The following is a 21,934-nucleotide window of genomic DNA, read 5'->3' on the forward strand; positions in this document are numbered from 1 at the left end:
AACATAAAGCAGTTGAACTAGTGATAATTGCATTCCCATTATTTTGTCTATATATTTGGAGAAATCAAACAGTGAGCATCATGTTTCTCCTTCTGCTATAGCCACCTAGGGATGGGGCAGAGGGGTAAGTGATAAGCTGAACCTCTTTGTAACCCTGCAGTTAAGGACATGGAGAGACCGAGCCTCAGACTAGGCTGAATCCTGGTGGGAAAGCGTTAAAACCAGCTGCTTGAAAATAGCCAGTCAGGTTTACTAGCCATTCTGCAGTAGATAAGAACATTTTTGTGGCTTTTAGCAGGCTTTGTCAAGATACTTACTAAAAAGATTATACTAGTTTACCAAGCTGTGAGCAATTCCTCTCTCCCATCCCCACTGTTCTCCAACAAATACTAGTATATGTGCACGTCACTGTTCTAGGCTCCTGCCTTCTGGGGTCTTATAGTGTAGTGAAAAAAGACAGTGTCGGGTAATAATAATTGTTGTAAAGAAAAACAGGATAAAAGGAGAGAGTGACAGGGATGAGGGAGTGCTCTTTCAACTAGATGATCAGAAGAGTCCTCTTTAAGAGAAAATGACATCTAGACAGAACAGTGTTCTTGACTCTCAGTCCAAGGAGCCAGCCATGTGCATATCTGGGGAAAGAGCATTCCAGGTAGAGGCGGGTGAAAGTGTGGTTGTTCAAGGAACAGGAAGATGGCCAGTTTATAGATGGAACAGAATAAGCAAGGGAGAGTGGCAGGAGCTTGATCGTGTGGAGCCTTGAAGGTTGGGGTGGGGGGGAGGGGTATGTATCTTAAATGTCTGTGAGGAGCTGTTGAAGGTTTTGAGGATACCAGTAGTTGCATGGCCTGACTTAACATTTTAAAAAGTTTTTGTTGGCTACTGAGTGAATAGACTTAAGATGGGGATAGTAGGAAGCAGGGATTTGTTTGGTACTTACCCTGGTGGTTCAAACAACAGAGTGTGGTGATTTGGGCTGGGTAATGATATATTGGAGATGGGGGGGAAAGTGGCTGGATCTAGGATGTATTTCAAGGGACAGCCATCAGGACCTACTAATTAGGATATAGGGGCAGAGGATAGGTTAAAGAAGACTTTTCGTATTTGTCTTGTGCAGCTCAGTAAAGATGAACTGTTGGAGTAGTGCAGGATTTTGGGGTATACTAAAAAATTGTTTTGAATATATTGAAGTTGAGGGACCTAAAAACATCACAGTAGAGATATTGGCTAGGCAGTTTGGTAAGTGACTCTGGAGCTCAGGGGAAGGCTTGGGGCTAGATATAGACATTTTGGAGTAATTTCATATTAAATACTAGAGGCCCAATGCACAAAATTCGTGCAAGGGGCTCGGTCCTCACAGCCCCAGCTGCCCTGCGGCCCTGCCCAGCATTCCGGAAGGTTGTTCCAGAAGGTCGTTCTGCCACCCTGTCTAATTAGCATATTAGCTCTTTATTATATAGGATTTTAAAGCAGAGGGACTATATGAGATTATATAGTACGTGCATGGTTAGAGAATGCATGAGGACCAAGGAGACTCAAGGAATAGCCAGAAAAGAAGGAGGTAGTGTTATCCTGATGATCTGGACACCCAGTGAAGGAAGTGTTTCAAGAAGAAGAGAGTGATCAATTATGTCACACATCACTGAAAGGTGACTCTTTTAAAAAGAAAATACATTTTATTGATTTTTTTACAGAGAGGAAGGGAGAGGGATAGAGAGTTAGAAACATTGATGAGAGAGAAACATCAATTCAGCTGCCTCCTGCACACTCCCTACTGGGGATGTGCCCGCAACCAAGGTACATGCCTTTGACCGGAATCGAACCTGGGACCCTTCAGTCCGCAGGCCTACCCTCTATCCACGGAGCCAAACCAGTTAGGGCGAAAAGTGACTCATTGATATAGAAGATATCGCCTGGTCTTATGGAGGCGTCCTTAGACATATATTCAGTTATTTATATCTTAATTTTTGTTTCCTATTTTGCAGTTCTTTTATGAGAACAGGTTTTTTTGTGAAGAGTTACTTTTGCGTTTTCCATGCCATACTTGGTCTCTTATGGTTGCAAGCAATAGAAAGCCTGTTCAAAATAGCTTATGGCAAAAGTGGAACATGTTGGTTCACATAACTGAAAGTCTGGAGTACTCTGGCTTCAGACACTGCTGCATTCAGGGGATCAAATGATGGTGTCAGGGCTCTGTTTTTCTTTTCCATCTCTTGCCTCTATATGGTGGCATAACGGCCTACATTGGCCTTAGAATGTTTATCTCCAAGGAAGCGAGGGAAGTTTTCTTTTTTAGCATTTATATTTCAAATTCCACACAGAGCCTTGGTTGCTTTCGTTGACCCTGCTTGGCCTACTGCTTAGACAAGCCAGTGTGAAGAAGGAAATTAGTACCATAAATGGCCAGTTCTGATACCAAGGCATAATTGTGGCACTAAGATGAAAAGTCCTACCAGAGCTACATGGATTGTGGCATGGATTACTCTACAAAAGGAAGCTCTACTGAGATGGCAATATATTCATTGTATCTGGGATAAAGTTGTTACCCAGTAGTATCTAGTATCCAGTGATAATCTTCTAGACCCAAAATGCACATGTGTCTCACTTAAGCTCATTCATTATACAATAAAGAATTTGAAACTTAATATGAGGTTTTTTTTTCTTGTCAAGAATTTTTTTAAAAATTGTATGCATGCATATAAGCCAAACCAATGGACATGGACAAGAGGGGGATGAGAGCATGAGTGTGGGGGGAGGGAGGGGTGGGGGCTAATGGGGGGGATGAGGACACATTTGTAATTCCTTAACTAATAAAGAATTTAAAGATTAAAAAAAAAGTATGAATGCCATAATGCTCATTACAGAAAAATTAGAAAATACAGATAAAGAAAAAAAACTAGCCTAGAGATTATGAGCAAAAATTTGACTGGTATATATATCTCAAATATATGTATGTTACATATTTTCTTAATTTTAATATATTTTATTTAGCTCAGTTTTTCCAAAATATTGTCATGTCGACATGTAATTGTACAAAAACTTTTTTCCCCTTTTATTGAATTTATTGGGGTGACATCACATAGGTCTCAGGTGTACAATTCCACATCATCTGTATGTTATATATTTTTAGTGAAAATGAGGTCATACTGTTTTGTAATCTATTTAGCTTAATCTCTATGATGAATATTTTTTCTTGTCTTGATAACTCTGCAACATCATTTTAAATGGATGTTTTATGTTTTATGGATATTATACCAGTTTTCTAATATTGACCTTTAAATTATTTCCATTTTTCTTTAATTTTAAAAAAAATTTTGCTTACTTTTTGGATTATTTCCATGAGGCAGAGTCTTAGGAAATTACTGGCTCCAAGGGTGTGTGCTTTCTGGGGACTTATTTTTTTAAATATATTTTTATTGATTTCAGAGAGGAAGGGAGAGAGAGACAGTGGTCGGCAAACTCATTAGTCAACAGAGCCAAATATCAACAGTACAATGATTGAAATTTCTTTTGAGAGCCAAATTTTTTAAATTTAAACTATATAGGTAGGTACATTGTTATTAACTTAATTAGGGTACTCCTAAGGCTTAGGAAGAGCCACACTCAAGAGGCCAAAGAGCCGCATGTGGCTCGCGAGTCGCAGTTTGCCGACCACTGAATAGAAACATCAATGATGAGAGAGAATCATTGATCAGCTGCCTCCTGTATGCCCCCCACTGGGGATCAAGCCTGAAACTCCGGCATGTGCCCTTGACTAGAATTGAACCTGGGATCTTTCAGTCCGAAGGCTGACAATCTATCTACCAAGCTAAACTGCCTAGGTCAGGGGGGTGGGCAACCTTTTTGTGAGTGCATGCCAAAACCAGCAAAATCTCTGACTCAAAATTCTTCTGCGTGCCAACCCTAATTTTTTGAGAACATGTTACGCCTACTTGATATCTCTTAAGGTGTATGTATGTGAAGAACCTTGAAGAAATAATAAAATTCATTTGAGCGACAAAAACACAGTATATGATGATGAAAAATACATTTATTTTTTTTTAAAAATATATTTTTATTGATTTTTTACAGAGAGGAAGGGAGAGAGATAGAGAGTCAGAAACATTGATGAGAGAGAAACATCGATCAGCCGCCTCCTGCACATCCCCCACCGGGGATGTGCCCGCAACCCAGGTACATGCCCTTGACCGGAATCGAACCTGGGACCTTTCAGTCCGCAGGCTGACGCTCTATCCACTGAGCCAAACCGGTTTCGGCTTATTTTTTAATGTATACATGTACACTGATAGTCTGACAGAAAACTTTATGACTCCGTTTGATATTATCAGTGGGACTTTTTTTTAAAAATATATTTTATTGATTTTTTATAGAGAGGAAGGGAGATAGAGAGCCAGAAACATCGATGAGAGAGAAACATCGATCAGCTGCCTCCTGCACACTCTCCACTGGAGATGCACCCGCAACCAAGGCACATGCCCTCGACCGGAATCGAACCTGGGACCCTTGACTCCGCAGGCTACCGCTCCATCCACTGAGCCAAACCGGTTACGGCCAGTGGGACTTTTGTTGCTGCATCACTGATGACAGAGATTTTACATCAGGTTTATATTTCGTGACCTTCAGAGATATGCACGAGCTACTACTTTCATCTGTCAGGCAACTCCTATTACGAGAGTTAACAAAATTTATCACTGAGAACAAAGATTCACAAGCATATGTGGATAAAACCAAAACACTGGTCGAATCTAGGAAGGCAGGGAGAGTTAAGGCAGAGTCATAGAAATTGCTCCTCCCCTCTCTAGTCAATCCATGTCTATGGTCTTTAAGATAACTTGTTATGTAAAATTATTTATTTATCTAAGATGCACCTACACTGAATTTATCTGAAAAATAAAAAAGTCGATATTAAGAAAAAAATTGTAAATGGAAGATTATAAGAGAGGGTTTCACGTGCCAGCAAAAGTTACTGGTGTGCCATGTTTGGCACGCGTGCCAGGGGTTGCCCACCCCTGGCCTAGGGCTTTTTGGGTTAAGCTTTTAACTCATATTGCTAAATTGCATTTCAAAAAGATTGCACCAATTTATGTATACACCAGTGGAGTATTAAAGTGACATTTCCATTTAGTTTCTCTTTAATCCTTGCCAATCTAGTCAGTAAAAATGGTATGTCACTTATTATAGTTCTCTGATTGCATTGCTAATTAGGTTACACTGGTATTCTATATGTTTATACATCACTGGCATTTCTCTTTTATAAAATGTCTAGTCAGTGTTGAAGTGTTAAAAGCCACTGTCATTTGAATAACTGTCCGTACTGAACATTGCTTTGCTGTCAACAAACGTTCACATTTTTTATTTCATCCAGGAGCTCTCTGAGTTTTCCGTACATGTACGAATTAACCCCATTTTGCAGCTACTGTTTCAAGATCACCCTGCCTGTGAATGTTAGAGCTATGATTTTTTTTCTCTTCAGTTATGTTGATCTGAAATGTTAAATATTAGTACAGTTATAATGCTGTTATTGGGGAATATGGTTTGATTCTTAAAAATTTGGCTTGGATATTTTTAATTGAACAGACAGTTTATGACTGATTATTGTATGCAACACAGTGTTTGATATCCACATAGAAAACTTTCTCCGGACCTTATTAGATGAAAAGTTTTATGTAAAATGAGTTCACTTTTTTCTCTTGCTCTGTGAAACATTATAAAAAGATCCTTTTTAAATAAGAATAGCTAACATTTTTTTCCTTTTTAATTTTATTGTTTAAGGTGTTATAAATAGTAATACATATGTCTCCTTTTTTTCTCCCATTGTCCTCCCCCTGGCCTCCCCTACCCCCTGCACTTGCCCTCACCCCCTGCCCCAGTGTCTTGTGTCTATTGGTTGTGCTTATATATATGCATACAAGTCCTAACATTTTAAAATGCCTTTCCTAGCAACCCTTTCTGCTCTCAAACAATCTACTTTTTCTTTGAGTCTTTAAACTATAAAGTTTTTATGAAAGCAGAAATTAATACACTTTTGAAGTTTTAGTAAATAAATTTTGGTAGTATTTATATAAGCTCTGAATACAAACACTTTCCCTCCATGACAGCAAAATTAGTAGACAATATTGACTTCCAGTTGACCTTTTAGAGTATAATTTGTTAATTATTAAGGTGCAGGTGTACAACTACTTAAAAAGGTTCTAAATTTGTTTGCTGCTTCTCTGCAGAAGTTGGACATTAAGAGCAGGTGTTTAAACCTAACAGTAACTCAGTAACTGAACTCTCGACTGTGAATATGTGGTTTTACTTGAGGTTTTTGCCGTTAACTTTGTATAATAACAAAAGGGGATAAACTTATGCTTTTGCAGTTATTGAAATACATGTACTTAACAGTCACATTGTATTAAGCATGGAATATGTTGAAGGCTATCTTGGCCTTCTTTCTTTTTACAGTAGAACACCAACAGAAGTTTGATGTTCCCTTTTTTTTTTTTTTTAATAGCAGAAGAGTTTGAAAGTAGAGGCATGTTAGTGATGCCACAGTAAACTCTTGGCATTTACAAATTGAACACTTAATATTGGCACTTGTGAGCCACTGTGGAGTTGTATGTAGTGGTAATTTGCAAATTTAGTTGCAAAGGTTTTACTTTAGTACTTCTAACAATACTTGTAAGAAGCTAGACAAAAATAAGTCTCTACATCATTTATCTACATAGAATTACTTTCCCTCTGAGGTTTGACTGTCTGATTAATGCTTCTCTGTCTCTGGATCTGTTTTTGTTCATCAGTTTATGTTTTTCATTATATTCCACAAATGAGTGTGATCATGTGATATTTATCTTTCTCTGACTGACTTATTTTGCTTAGCATAATGCTCTCCAGGTCCATCCATTCTGTTGCAAATGGTAGGAGTTCCTTCCTTTTTATAGCAGCGTAGTATTCCATTGTGTAGATGTACCACAGTTTTTTAATCCACTCATCTGCTGATGGGCACCTCGTCTGTTTCCAAATCTTAGCTAATGTAAATTGTGCTGCTATGAACATAGAGGTGCATATACCCTTTCTGATTGGTGTTTCTAGTTTCTTGGGATATATTCCTAGAAGTGGGATCACTGGGTCAAATGGGAGTTTGGGCATGGTAACTTTTTTATTTTATTTTATTTTTTTAATTATTTTTAAAATATGTTTTATTGATTTTCTACAGAGAGGAAGGGAGAGGGATAGAGAGTTAGAAACATCGATGAGAGAGAGACACCGATCAGCCGCCTCCTGCACGCCCCACACTGGGGATGTGCCCACAACCAAGGTACATGCCCTTGACCGGAATCGCACCCGGGACCCTTGAGTCCACAGGCCGACGCTCTATCCACTGAGCCAAACCGGTTATGGCAAGGGCATGGTAACTTCTTTAAACAGAGAAAAAACATACTCCTTAGGGAAAGATGAGGGATTGAGAAGACAGGTCCAGGGTAAAAATTATTACGATAGCAACTGGAGTTGCTAGGCCTGCCTAGGAGAGAAACACAGGCACTACCACAGGGGACAGCTACCGTCTGAGGCTCAGCAGACCAGTTAACGCGCCACATGAAGCTGTAGAGATCCAAGCCATAAAAATCGTCCAGCTCTTCCTGATACAAGTCCCACTGGTCTTCAGAGTTGCATTGTGTTATTAATGGTCTTTATTTGGTCCGTTACGTGTCATAATATTGAAAAGCATTATAAGCAGTGATTTTGAATAGTAAAAATGAAGGGAAATAGTGAGGGTGAGAAATTTTGGTATATCTACTGCCAACTTCTTGACTGCCACATTAATTGTTTACAAAAACCATCAGTAAAATCTATAGATCTTAGTTCTCCTCATAAGTAACATTTTAAAATTGTACTTTATCTGGACAATATTTTCTTCATTTCAAGCAATATGGCAACATTTTCTTTTAATCCTCCTGTAGTTGTAATTAATTCATTTTTTGTGGCCATATTAATAATTGATATGGACCTCTAGTGAAAGGTATAAAATGGCTTACTGAGTGATCATCTAATACTTAGATCTTTTTAACTTTTAAAAAACTATTTTATTCAGGTTGGTTTGAGTTCCACAAATGCAGAATTAAGAGGATTTACAGATCAGAATCTCAGTCCGACAAAAGGTAAGGACAGTTGAATAAAAATTTTCTGCATTGAGCTAGTTTTATTGCATTTGCTTTATAAAACATGAAGGCACATGCATTACTTTATGTATAATAATACTTATATACTATTACTCTGTTGTTATCATTCACCAAAAAGCTTGTATAACATGAAAGTCAGTTACCTCTGACAGGTGTAGAGAGCGTGTACCTTTCTCCAACTCTTTCCTAAGAGGCTTCTAAGACCATATTTGATCAGTGATCCTATTACAGTTGAAACTTAAGTCATTTTCTTCTTGATTTTCTTGTTTGAGAGCCCTTCTTAGTGGTAAGGAACTACAATAGAATGATTGGATGTATTATTATCCTGTGTCTGATATATAGCTTACTGGAAGAATATATCAGAAATCTGACTCACCAGTACAGGAACTTATGCAGGACACTGGTCATCTTTCAATATGTATTTTCAACAGTATTTTTTAGTATGTAGAGATAACATACTGAAATATTTATGCTTGAAATGATATGATATCTGTGATTGGCTTCAAAATAATTCACTGGAAGAGGAAGAATAAAGTGGGTGGAATTGTAGATAAAACAAAATTGTCTATGGGTTGATTAATTGTTTAAGCTGGGTAATAGCTATATGGGGTTTCCTTATTTATTTCTCTCTTCCTTTCTATGTATTTGAAATTTCTCACTATAAAAGGTAGGAGCAAAATGCATGCCATTATAATACAAATAACTATGAGAGAAACATCATCTTCCTCAAGGGGTTTATGTCTAAGGTGAGCTATATACTCTGAAGAGAAGGCTAGAGAAATCTGTATTTTAGTATAAAAATGTTTGGCTTAATAATAATGATCTGTAGAATTACTGAGAATATATATATGTTTTAAAGCAATAAAAGAGATACTTCAACCCTGATGCTTCTCAGTCCCCCCCCCAAAATTTTTACTGTGGTAAAATGCACATATAAAATTTACCACTTTAACCATTATTACATATATAGTTAAGTAGTATTGAGTATTGTGCAACCATCACCACCATCCATCTCTATAACTCTTCATCTTGCAAAACTAAAACTCTATACCCATGAAACAATTAGGTCCATATTTCCTTCTCCCCAGCCCTTGGCAACCACCATTCTATTTTCTGTCTTAATGCTTCTGACTACTCTAGATACCTCATATAAGTAGAATTATACAGTGTTTGTTTTTTTGTGACTGCCTTATTTAAGTTAGCATAAAGACCTCAAAGTTTATCCATGTTGTAGCATGTGTCAGCATTTCCTTCCTTTTGGAGGCTTAATACTATTCCATTGTATGTATATACAGAGGTGGGAAAAAGTAGGTTTACAGTTGTTTGGGAAATAATAATATAAGAACAAACTCTTTCGTGTACTACTTTTGTCCACCCCTCATAGTAGTTCCCACCTTATCCATAGAATGGTTTCAGTTACCCACAGTCTGAAAATATTAAATGGAAAATTCCAGAAATAAACAGTTCGTAAGTTTTGAATTGTGTGCTGAAATTAAATTTTATGCTGTCCACCTGGGGCATGAACCATCTCTTTGTCCAGTGTCTCCACACTGTAGGTGCTCCCTGCCCTTTAGTCACTTAGTAGCGTGACCGGAGTTAAAGTGATTATTTTAACCGTCTCAAAATATGCTCTCCCGTTTTAGTAGCACCATCTACCCTTTGCCCAAACCAGAAACTGAGGCATCCATCATCTTTGACTCCTTTTTCTTTCTACTTCCAATCAAATCAGTTAAAAGTCTTGTTTCTTCCACCTCTTAAAACTCTCAGCCTCCCCACCCACTTTCTCTATTTCCATTGCTACTATCATAGTTCAGACCACTATAAACCATTGTCTGGATCACTGCAGCTGTTTTATTTACTTCCAAATTTATTCCTTTGTATTTTATTCACTGTACTATAGCTACATACTTTTCTCAAACACAAATCTGAACAAGTCTTTTCATGTTAAAAAAAAAAAAAAAAAGCCGAAACTGGTTTGGCACAGTGGATAGAGCGTCGGCCTGCGGACTGAGAGGTCCCAGGTTCGATTCCGGTCAAGGGCATGTACCTGGGTTGCGGGCATATCCCCAGTGGGAGGTGTGCAGGAGGCAGCTGATCGGTGTTTCTCTCTCATCGATGTTTCTAACTATCTCTCTCTCCCTTCCTCTCTGTAAAAAATCAATAAAATATATTTTTTAAAAAAGCAAAAAACATTTATTAGTTCCTTATTACCCTCAAGGTAAAGTCCAAACTCCAATTTAAAAGGTATGGTTCTTGCTTTTACTTTAGCATTATCTTAGACACCTGTGCTTCTGGCATACTGAGCTACATTCTCTGTCTCACTGTATGCTCTTCTCTGTGCCTGGAATGTCATGTCTCCCTACATCATCTTCCACTCCACTCCAGATATGTATGTATGTATGTGTGTATGTATGTGTGTGTGTGTGTATTAAAGGCCCGGTGCACAAAATTTGTGCACTGGGGGGGGGGTGTCCCTCAGCTCGGCCTGCAGCCTCTCACAGTCTGGGAGCCCTCGGGGGATGTCCGACTGACAGCTTAGGCCCGCTCTCCCTAGACATCCTTAGTGCTGCCACGGAGGCAGGAGAAGCTCCTGCTACCACCGTTGCACTCACCAGCCATGAACCCAGCTTCTGGCTGAGTAGTGCTCCCCCTGTGGGAGTGCACTGACCACCAGGGGCAGCTCCTGCTTTGAGCATCTGCCCCCTGGTGGTCAGTGCGCATCATAGCGACTGGTTGTTCTGCCATTCAGTCGATTTGCATATTAGCTTTTTATTATATAGGATTTCACCTGGATAATTTCTGTTCATGCTTTGCATCTCAGTTTAGGTCCTATTTCAACTCAGCCCATAAATCTCTAATATCTCTACTTATTTCTATTGTAGCATTTATCACACTATACTTTACTGGTTTACTTATTGGTCCCAACCTGATTCCATGAAGTCAGAGACTTTATCTTATTCATCATTGTATCTCTAGGACAGTATTTCGAAGTATCTGTCCCATAGGATATTCCCAAATTAGGAACTTTGTCAAAGTTCTCATTAAATTCCTTGAACATCCTTATAACCATTGTTTTGATCTCTGTATCTGGTAGTTTACTTGCTTCCTTTTCATTTATTTCTTTTTCTAGAGATTTCTTCTGTTCTGTACCTCCTTGTTACTGTGCCTCCTTTGTGTTAACCTTTGGATTCTGCAGGTATTTTGTTATTGTCCTGATTGCATTATATTGTGTTTCTTTATACTATTGTCCTTTTATTTACTAGACTTTAAGCTTCTTGAAGATGGTTCTTTTTCATGTTTTTGTCCTCAGACCCTAGCTTGATGTTATACATACTCAGTAAATATTGAACTGCAAAAGCTCGTTTGGCCATAACATTCCCATTTTGAGTTAATGTCTGTGTCTAGATTTATTTATTATTATTTTTTGCTTGTGGATGTCTATTTGTCCCAGCTTCATTTGTTGGAAAGACTCTTCTTTCTCCATTGAATTGCCTTTGCACCTTTGTCAAAGTTGAGTTAACCCTTTGCGGTCGTTTGTCTACTCTCAGCCACCAAAGCTTTTTTACCGTTCTGGTCGTATGTCTGCTCTCAGCCACCACAGCAAAGAACCGTACGAATCTTAACTCTATTCATTCATGTATCAGTTCATAATTTCTCTGAAAGCTCTTAAGTGTCTAAGCGACCTTGTCACGAACCAAAACATTGCCCCAACAAATTGGAGGTATTGAAACTCAATATAAACAAACGCGGTCGTTCCACACTCGCCATGGTGAGTCAGTCACTTTTTGAGAGTGAAGAAATCGACAAGCTTCGGAGATACTTCGCAGAATTTCAAATAAAGCTTTACAAATTACGTTTAATTGTAATTAGGCATTCTCGCTTGTTAAGATATTTCAAAAATAATACTCCAAAATGGCAAAAAGAAAGTTACCGAGAGAAGTGTACTGCGAATCTGAAAGTAACGATCAAGAGTTTTATTTTGGCACCTTGAATACTGACTCTGACGTAGAAAGTGATAACATTTGTAGTGATTCTACTAGTAGTGACGTAGTTCCAAAAAAGAATTAATAAATCTTGTTTATCCTTCATAATCTTGCACGTTATGTATCACTGCTCTTTCAATGGAAATTAATTCCGACCAGTATGATACCCATGTCCAAATTTAATACGACCGCAAAGGGTTAAATATATTTGTGTAGGTCTATTTCTGGGCTCTCTATTCTTTTGCTGATACCACACTGTAAATTTATAGTAAGTCTTAAAATTGAATAGTGTCAGTCTTCCAACTTTTCTTCAATATTGTCTTGGTAGCCTGGCCAATGTGGTTCAGTGGTTGAGCATCAACCAATGAGCCAGGAGGTCACAGTTCAATTCCCAGTCAGGGCACGTGCTTGGGTTGTAGGTTCCATACCCAATAGGGGGTCTGCAGGAGGCAGCCAGTTGATGATTCTATCTTATTATTGACTAGAGGCCTGGTGCACACAAATTTGTGCACTCGAGGGGGGTCCTTAAGCCTGGCCTATGCCCTCTCGCAGTCTGGGACCCCTTGGGGGATGTCCACCTGCTGGTGTAGGCCCACTCCCCGGGGGATTGGGCCTAAGCTGGCAGTCATACATTCCTCTGGCAGCCCAGGAGCCCTCGGGGGATGCCCACTTGCCAAAGGGGAGTAGGCCTAAGCTGCAGTCGGATATCCTTAGCGCTGCTGAGGAGGCGGGAGAGGCTCCCACCACCACTGCTGTACTGACACCCGTCAGCCTGGCTTGTGGCTGAGCAGAGCTCCCCCTGTGGGAGTGCACTGACCACCAGGGGGCAGTTCCTGCATTGAGCGTCTGCCCCCTGGTGGTCAGTGTGTGTCATAGTGACCAGTCATTCCCTGTCATTCTGCTGTTAGGGTCAATTTGCATATTACCCTTTTATTATATAGGATGTTTCTATCTCTCCCTCTCCCTTTCTGAAATCAATAAAAATATATTATTAAAGTGTGTGTGTGTGTGTGTATATATATATATATATATACATATATATATATATACACACTAGGGGCCGGTGCACGAAATTCGTGCACTGGGTGTGTGGGGGGGAGTGTCCCTCAGCCCAGCCTGCCCCCTCTCACATACTGGGAGCCCTCAGGCTTTGACCCCCATCACCCTCTGATCGCCTGATCGGCCCCTTGCCCAGGCCTGACGCCTCCGCCAGAGGTGTCAGGCTTGGACAGGGGACCCCCATCTCCCCCCAATCACTGGCTCTGGCCCCCACCCAGGCCTGAGGCCTCTGGCCCAGGAATCATGCCTGGGCAGGGGACCCCCATCTCCCTCTGATCGCTTGCTCCACCCCCCGCCCAAGCCTGACGCCTCTGACCCAGGCTTCAGGCCTGGGCAAGGGGACCATCATATCCCCCCAATCCCCGGCTCTGCCCCCCGCCCAGGCCTGATGCCTCGGCCAGAGGAGTTGACCCTCATCACCCTCCAATCACCAATCACCGGATCGGCCCCTTGACCAGGCCTGAGGCCTCTAGCTGAGGCGTCCGGCTCGGGCAGCAGGGACCCGCAGCTGCAGCGGCCCCACAATCGTGGGCTACGCTTTAGGCCCAGGCAAGGGGCCCCTAGCTCCTGGGACTGCCAGCTTCGACCGTGCCCAGCTCCCATCGCTGGCTCCACCCCTACTTTCTGCTATCACTGGCCAGGGCGGCAAAGGCGCCTGATTCTCCGATCATGGCTGGGGGGCAGGGCAAAGGCGGCCCCAGGGCCGCCTTTGCCCTGCCCCCCAGCTCTTAGCTCCCCCCTGGGTTTCCGATCACTGTCAGTGGCAGGGGGCTTCCTGCTTTCCCTTTCGCCTCCCCACATTGTGCCTACATATGCAAATTAACCGCCATCTTGTTGGCAGTTAACTGCCAATCTTAGTTGGCAGTTAACTGCCAATCATAGTTGGCAGTTAATTTGCATATAGCCCTGATTAGCCAATGAAAAGGGTATCGTCGTACGCCAATTACCATTTTTCTCTTTTATTAGATAGGATATATATATATATATATATATATATATATATATATATATATATATATATATATAGTGTTGGCTATTCTGAGTTGTTTTGCCTTTCTGTAAAAATTTTAGAATCAGTTTGTTGACATCCAGAAGATAACTGGATAACTGACTAGGGTTTTGATTGAGATTGCATTGAATCTGTACATCAAGTTGGGAATAAATAACATCTTGACAGTATTGATTCTTCCTATCCATGATCATGGAATATTTCCATTAATTAGGAAGCATTTTGTGGACAAGGTGGTAGGAACAGAGGGAATTTAGAGTTCTACCAAAAGTGTTGCTGGAATGGCTCCTTGTAGGACTTTTCTCCATTATTTTGTGAGAACTTCATTATTTTATGAGAAAATGTTTAAAAGAAGCTGAGCCCTGACTGGTTTGGCTGAGTGGATAGAGTGTTGGCCTGCCGAATCAGGGGTCCCAGGTTCGATTCCAGTCAAGGGCATGAACCTTGGTTGCGGGCACATCCCCAGTGGGGGGTGTGCAGGAGGCAGCTGATCAATGTTTCTAATGCTCTATTCCTCTCCCTTCCTCTCTGAAAAATCAATAAAATATATTTTTTAAAAAAAATAAATAAAAGAAGCTAAAAAGATGAAAGGGTAGAAATTATTTCAGTGTTCAAAACCTTAATATACAGTGACTTATATATTTTAGAGTTACGCATTTAATTAAAAAGGCTGGCCCACCTTGGCCAGTGTGGCTCAGTTGGTTGAGCGTTGTCCCATGCACTGAGAGGTTGCCTGTTTGATTTCCTGTCAGGGCACATGCCCAGATTGCAGGCTTGATTCCCCCATAGGGGGCGCTCTAGAGGCAGCCGATCAGTGTTTCTCCCTCTCCCTTCCTCTCTCTCTGAAATCAATAAGGACAAAAAATTAGACTGGCCCTGGCCAGGTAGCTCAGTTGATTACAGTGTCCTCCACTCCAAGGTTGCAGATTAGATCTCAGGATGTTGTATGTACAGCATACAAGAAGTAACCAATTTGCCGAAACCGGTTTGGCTCAGTGGATAGAGCGACGGCCTGCGGACTGAAAGGTCCCAGGTTCGATTCCGGTCAAGGGCATGTACCAGGGTTGCGGGCATATCCCCAGTGGGAGATGTGCAGGAGGCAGCTGATCGATGTTTCTCTCTCATCGATGTTTCTAACTCTCTCTCTCTCTCCCTTCCTCTCTGTAAAAAATCAATAAAATATATTTAAAAAAAAAAAAGAAGTAACCAATGAATGCTTAAATAAGTGGAACAACAAATCAGTCAATCTCTCTCTCTCTCTCTCTCTCTCTCTCTCTCTCTCTCTCTCTTTCTCTCTCTCTCCTCCCTTTCTCTGTCTCTCTCTCTGAAATCAGTCAATAAAAAATATTTTTTAAAAAGCTGCTAACATTTGACCATATTCTTTTTTTCTCCTGGATTTTACTTTAAAAATTTAAGTCCTAAAATATCTAGAACATTTATTTTATATTACTTTGAATAACAGGTATAAACAACATTTGGTAGCTATTTCTATAAAGTTTCTTAGGCACCCTTCTAAATCTCAGGTCATATTTGGGTGACTGTGGCCTCTGTTACTATGCTAGGCTTAGTAAAAGATTGTACTTTAATAAACACAGTGAATGGTTCTGGCTTTGCCTTTTGAATCTGGGTTTGGTTTCAGGCTATTTAAAAATAGCTTAATGATCTGAAAATAGACAACTATCCCATTCTACAAATAGTTTTATTGACCTGTGCATTCCAGTAGCTTGCTTTTACTGAAGGACCTGTGTCATCTGAGTCTTTTCTCTCTTGTATTTTTCCTGTGTTTATCTACAAGATGTTTTACTTAAATAAAATGTTTACTTTACCATATTAAATAACTAAATACTAGAATTAAATAAGAATTACGTTTTAGAAATAAAATTTAAGGAATTCCTGATTTTAAACAGAAAATAAAGGAAAAAATTTAAAATGTTTTAAAATAGGCTATAGTTACCACATCTCTTATCTTCCTGTAATTGCTTTCACAATGTATATTGTGGTTAGGTAGAATTACGTAACTTTGCTGAGTGTTTGCATTGCGTGTTGTGGATTTATAAAGTTTTAACAGTGCAATATGTTATACCTGAGCCACAATGAAATGGCTTTCCCCCCCCATTTTTTTAAAAAATATATTTTATTGATTTTTTACAGAGAGGAAGGGAGAGGGATAGAGAATTAGAAACATCGATGAGAGAGAAACATCGATCAGCTGCCTCCTGCACATCTCCTACTGGGGATGTGCCCGCAACCCAGGTACATGCCCTTGACCGGAATCGAACCTGGGACCCCTCAGTCCGCAAGCCGACGCTCTATCCACTGAGCCAAACCGGTTTTGGCTCCCCCCATTTTTAAATATACATTTTTATTCTCTGTTCTTATTCATCTAAGTTGCATGATGATACCTATTTTTATAGTTCTTAAAATAGCCAGTTACTATTTTCTGAGAAAGGTTGATAAAATAATGTTCTTTTTGGAGGAAAGGATATCTGCACTCTTGTTTCTCTATTACTTCAAAATTCATTTTCAGTGACTCAGCTTGTAACCCAGTTGGCAGAGTAGAATACTGCTGAGATTACAAGGTCTGTTTTTATGTGATTTCTTATTTGCTTAGTATTGAAATGAAACTCATCTAATTGTCTGTTTTTATTTCCTATACTGATATGGTCCATGTCTTCTCAGAAAGAAAACCTTCCCACACCTTTAACTATTGCTTACTATTGGTAACATCTATTTTTGCTGGTTAATTTCAAACTAAGGAAGAAGGTAATTTTGATTGCCAATTGGAATTTAATTTAAAATCAACCTTTTAAATGTTATCTTTTTTAAATTTCTTTATTTAAATTTGTCTTGTCATGACCATAAAATTTGCATAAGTTGCCAAATCCAAAATATCCAGAAATATGCCATAAAGTTTAACAGCTTTATTGCCAAAACAATGTTTTAAAAATTAAATGAAGCAATTTATTTATTTAGTTAGTTATTTTGTTTATTTTTTGTTAATCCTCACCAGAGGGTATTTTTCCATTGATTTTTAGAGAGAGAGTGGAAGAGAAAGGGAAAGACAGAGAGAAACATCGATATGAGAGAAACACGTCTATTGGTTGCCTCCTGCACGCGCCCCAACCAGGGCCCAGGCCAGGAAGGAGCCTGCAACCAAGGTATGTGCCCTGACCGGAATTGAACCAGGCTGATGCTCTATCCACTGAGCCAAACGGCTATGGCTAAATGAAGCAATTTAAATCACAAATGTTTATTATTCAGGAGAAATTAAATTGTTTATCCTGACATTTAATCTGGTTTCTCCTCCTCTTTATAAAATACATTGTAAATAAAAATTAAAATGCTGGCTAAAATATTTTTTAAAAGCTGTGTCTTTAAAAATTACTAATGCCCTAGCTGGTTTTGCTCAGTGGATAGAGCATCAGCCTGTGGACTGAAGGGTCCTGGATTTGATTCCGGTCAAGGGCACATGTCTGGGTTGCAGGCTCAATCCCCAGTAGGGGGCATGCAGGAGGCAGCCAATCAATGATTCTCTCTCATCGTTGTTTCTATCTCTCCCTCTCCCTTCCTCTCTGAAATCAATAAAAAAAATATTTTTTAAGAAAGAAGCAAATGGTGGCTAACCATAGGCAAGTCCAAAGAACAGAAGAGAGGGGCTTACATTTATAGGTGAAAAAGAATAAGTTGGGAGTGGTTATATGAAAGATCAGGGTGTTAATAGCTTTTATTGACTGAATATAGCTGTTACTCCTTGGCTGGGCTGTAATCAGGAACCCAAACCTAAAGACAACCAACTAAAGAGGTTCTGGTAATGATTGACAAAGGAGGAGGTCTTTTTATTGACAAGGAGAAATTCTTCCTTCTGGTGTGGTATGTCCTCCTGTCTGGGGTCTGGGTGACAGTGTGTGAGAACTCCCCCTTCACGGCTTCCCAACTGCATTTTAAATATAGTCTTCTTTATTTTTAACAATGTAATAGGTGCTCAATAAAATATTAATCTCTTCCTCTTTGCTTTCTTAATTGTTTCTTTGATAGCAGAGCCTTTATCATTGTATTACTAGGTGATTTTAAAGTCAATTGTGCATGTATGTATGTGATAGCTAATTTTGTACTCAAATTTTGCTTATGAAGAGAAACATTTTATTTAAAAAATATTTTTATTGATTTCAGAGAGGAAGGGAGGAGAAAGAGATAGGAACATCAATGATGAGAGAGTATCATTGATTGGCTGCCTCCTGCATGCCCCACACTAGGGATAGAATCCTCAACCCAGGCATGTGCCCCGATCTGGAATCGAACTGTGACCTCCTTGTTCATAGATTGACACTCAACCACTGAGCCAAGCCAGCAGGGCTGAAGAGGAACATTTTAAAGATAGAAAATGCTTAATACACAATAATTATTTTATTTAGGGATGATATTAACATGTATCAGTGAGAAAAATTCTGCAACATATGTAGATTACTTATGAATAAAGAGAACCATTAAAAACATGATGCTTAGCCCTGGCTGGCTGGCTCGGTTGGTTGGAGTGTGTTCCATGCATCAAAAGGTTGCAGGTTTGATTCCCCGTCAGGGCACATACCTAGGTTGTGGTTTGATTCCCAGTTGGGGCACACAGGGGAGGCAATGGGTCGATGTTTCTCTCTCAAAAACAAAACAAAACAAAACAAAAAACCATGGTGCTCTAAGAGGAAGGAAATAAAAAAAGTTCCAAATATGAGGAAAGGAAGCTGGAGGCAGAGAGACTTGGAGCAGTGAACCAGTCTGAGTAGCATCTGTTTATCCTGGATAATATTAGAGTTTTGTGTTGAAATTTTTTTTCTCAACTCTCATCTATTCTGGATCACAAAATTTTACAGTGTATAGTTTAGTTTAGAAAAGAAAGCTAAAAATTGTTCTAGAAATTGTTGATTATTTTGTTGGCCAACTTTTAAATCTTTGTTTGGTTTTTGGTTCCAGATTCTTAGTCTATGAACCAACCCAATTATTAAAACATTGAATACAGTCAATGAAAGTTTTAATGATATGTGTTGTAGTGGCTATAGAGAAAATGCATGGGGCTCAGTTGTGAAGTTCAGATCTTTGTTTAATATGTATTTCAATTTGATATAATTGATCAAAGCAAATATATACAATTGCTACCTAATTCTGTAGAAAAATAGCTGAATATCTGTTGCTTTATTCTGTAATATTAGGTACTCTAATTCAGAGATATTCTAGATTTTGTTTTGATCACTGTGTTTCATCTTTTAATATCTAGGATCAATATATCAAAGTAATTTTTAAAAAATCTTTCTTGTTGAAAGTATTACATAGTCCCCTTTTTTCTCCCATTAACCCCTTCCAGCCCACTCCCACCCAACCCCCTCAAGGCAATTTTTAAAATATATATATTTTTTAATTTCAGAGAGGAAGGGAAGAGGGAGAGAGAGATAGAAACATCAATGATGAGAGAGAATCACTGATCGGCTACCTCCTGTATGCCCCACACTGGGGATTAAGCTTACAACCAGGGCATGTTCCCTGACCAGGAATTGAACTGTGATTTCCTGGTTCATAGGTCGATGCTCAACTGCTGAGCCACGCCAGCCACAATATACCAAGGTAATTTTTAAAAATATTGCTTAGTTTAGAATGGAATACTTTAAAATATTAATTTACATAAAAATTTCTAGAAAATATGGATTAGATCAGACTTTACTTACATCAGTTAATTATACTGTCCTGGAGATGTAAGCCCTTTAAGTTCAATGTTTTTGTTTCAGTTTCTATGAAATTTGGATTGGGGATATTGTAAGATATTTGAGATTTTTTTATAGGCCACAAAGAGAAAAGTGACCTCTGACATACCTGAACCCAAACCTTAAAGGATTCCAACATAAACAAATACTAAGCTCAATTGGTATTGAACTGGGTTGGGGGAAATATGCCATAGCATGAACCCTGAGGTGGTTTGAATAGAAATTTATTATATAGTGAAGGGGCTGAGTCCAGGGGCTGTGGTCAAATAAAACTTCTAGCATCTCCCTCCTTCATATTTAGTTTACAGTTATTACCCACCCCTTCCAACTCATCCTATAGTTTTGGAAAAGAAAGGAAATGTCTTTCTCTGAGATTTCTCTGATCATATTAGATAATTCAGATACAGTCACTTTAACTTAATCTACTGGAATAAAATAACATGGAATTCACAATACTCAAATTGTTCCCCTAAAGTCCTCCTAAAAATTCTGGATTAGTTGATTAGCCACAGTTCATAGCACATTATCTTTAAGTTTCAGAAATTCCTTTCTGAATGGGAGAGTTAAAACAACCCCAGAACAAGTTTATTTCTTGGTTGGCAGAGCAATATCAATTCTTAGCACACAGCAACTCAAGCTGAGAACCACAGCTAATCCAAGATTTGGAGTTCTCTTAGTGATTAAGCTGACCTCAGAGAAATATTTTTTTATTTTCTTCTGAAAAGATCTTTTTAAAATTATTTTGTTTCAGAAAGGATATGCCGTTAATAAACATTTTGTTATCCTATGCGACCATGGGAATACACCATTTAGATCTCCTGCTGGCGAGAGGCATAATGACTGACAGTTGCAGCTGTGACTCCTCTGGATCCACCACCTCATTCTTGCTGAGGCCACCCAGCCTAGCCATGGCTGCTGTCAGCCATCAATGAACATGATGGGGTAATAGTATAGGCCATCCCTACAGACAGGATGTAGAACTCCTCTAATAGGCAGAGTATTACTTATCTATTGATGCGTTAAAAATTCTTCAAAACCTAACCACTTAAAATAACAAACATTTATTACCTCATAGTTTCTGTGGGTCAGGAATGGCTTAGCTAAGGGACTCAGCCTTGGGGTCTCTCATCTGTTGGCCAACACTGTAGTCATCTGAGGGCTGGAAGATCTACTTTCAAGATGGCTCACACGGCTGCTCCCTGTCCACTGTCAAGAGATTTCAGAATCAGATCCTTGTCATATGGCTGTCTTCATAGGCCAGCAACACATTTGTTGGGGACAAGTGCTTATTAAGTTTTCATATTAAGTATCATTTCCTCTGAGACACTTCTAAACCTCATCCCTACTTAAGGGTGCCAGATGTAGCAAGTAAAAATACAAGACAATATTTGGGACATACTTACAGTTTAAAAATATTCATTGTTTATTTGAAATTTTAATTTTATTTATTTATTTTAAATCCTCACCTGAGAATGTTTTCATTGATTTTTTTTAAAAAAATTGTGTATTGATTTCAGAGAGGAAGGGAGAAGGAGAGATAGAAACATCAATGATGAGAAAGAATCATTGATCGGCTGCCTCCTGCATGTCCCCTACTAGGGATTGAGCCAGAGTGGGAATCGAACCGTGACCTGGTTCATGGGGCAGTGCTCAACCACTGAACCACACTGGGCGGGCTGATTTTTTTTTTTTTTTTGAGAGAGAGAAACATCTATCGGTTGTCTCCCCTATGCACCCCAATAGGGGATCAAACCGACAACCTTTTGGTGTATGGGATGATGCTTCAACCAGTTGAGCCACCTGGCCAAGGCTGAAATTTAAATTTAACTGGCTGGTCCTGGCCAGTGTGGTTCTCTGGTTAGAGCATCAGCCTGCACACCAAGGTGTCTCGGGTTCAATTCCTGGTCAAAGGCAGGTTTGATCCCCAGCCCTGCTGGGGTGGTGCAGGAGGCAACCAATAGAGATGTGTTTCTAACATTG

The 21,934-nt window shown here is 39.4% G+C and overlaps 1 protein-coding gene across 18 annotated transcripts in view; it reads left to right on the forward strand.

The window, feature by feature from the left end:
* TFDP2 (transcription factor Dp-2) overlaps positions 1 to 21,934 on the forward strand; it is a 123,755-nt gene that overhangs the window by 35,822 nt on the left and 65,999 nt on the right. For 15 of the 18 annotated variants that reach the window (XM_059663715.1, XM_059663729.1, XM_059663730.1 and 12 more), the window contains one exon: positions 8,072 to 8,138. The exons of the other annotated variants lie outside the window; for them this stretch is intronic. In XM_059663715.1, coding sequence (XP_059519698.1) covers positions 8,072 to 8,138 — 67 coding nt within the window. Of the gene's footprint in view, positions 1 to 8,071; positions 8,139 to 21,934 lie in introns of those variants that run through there. 18 annotated transcript variants of the gene reach the window in all.

This window comes from Myotis daubentonii, chromosome 14, assembly GCF_963259705.1.
Source record: "Myotis daubentonii chromosome 14, mMyoDau2.1, whole genome shotgun sequence".
NCBI classification, from domain to species: Eukaryota; Metazoa; Chordata; class Mammalia; order Chiroptera; family Vespertilionidae; genus Myotis; species Myotis daubentonii.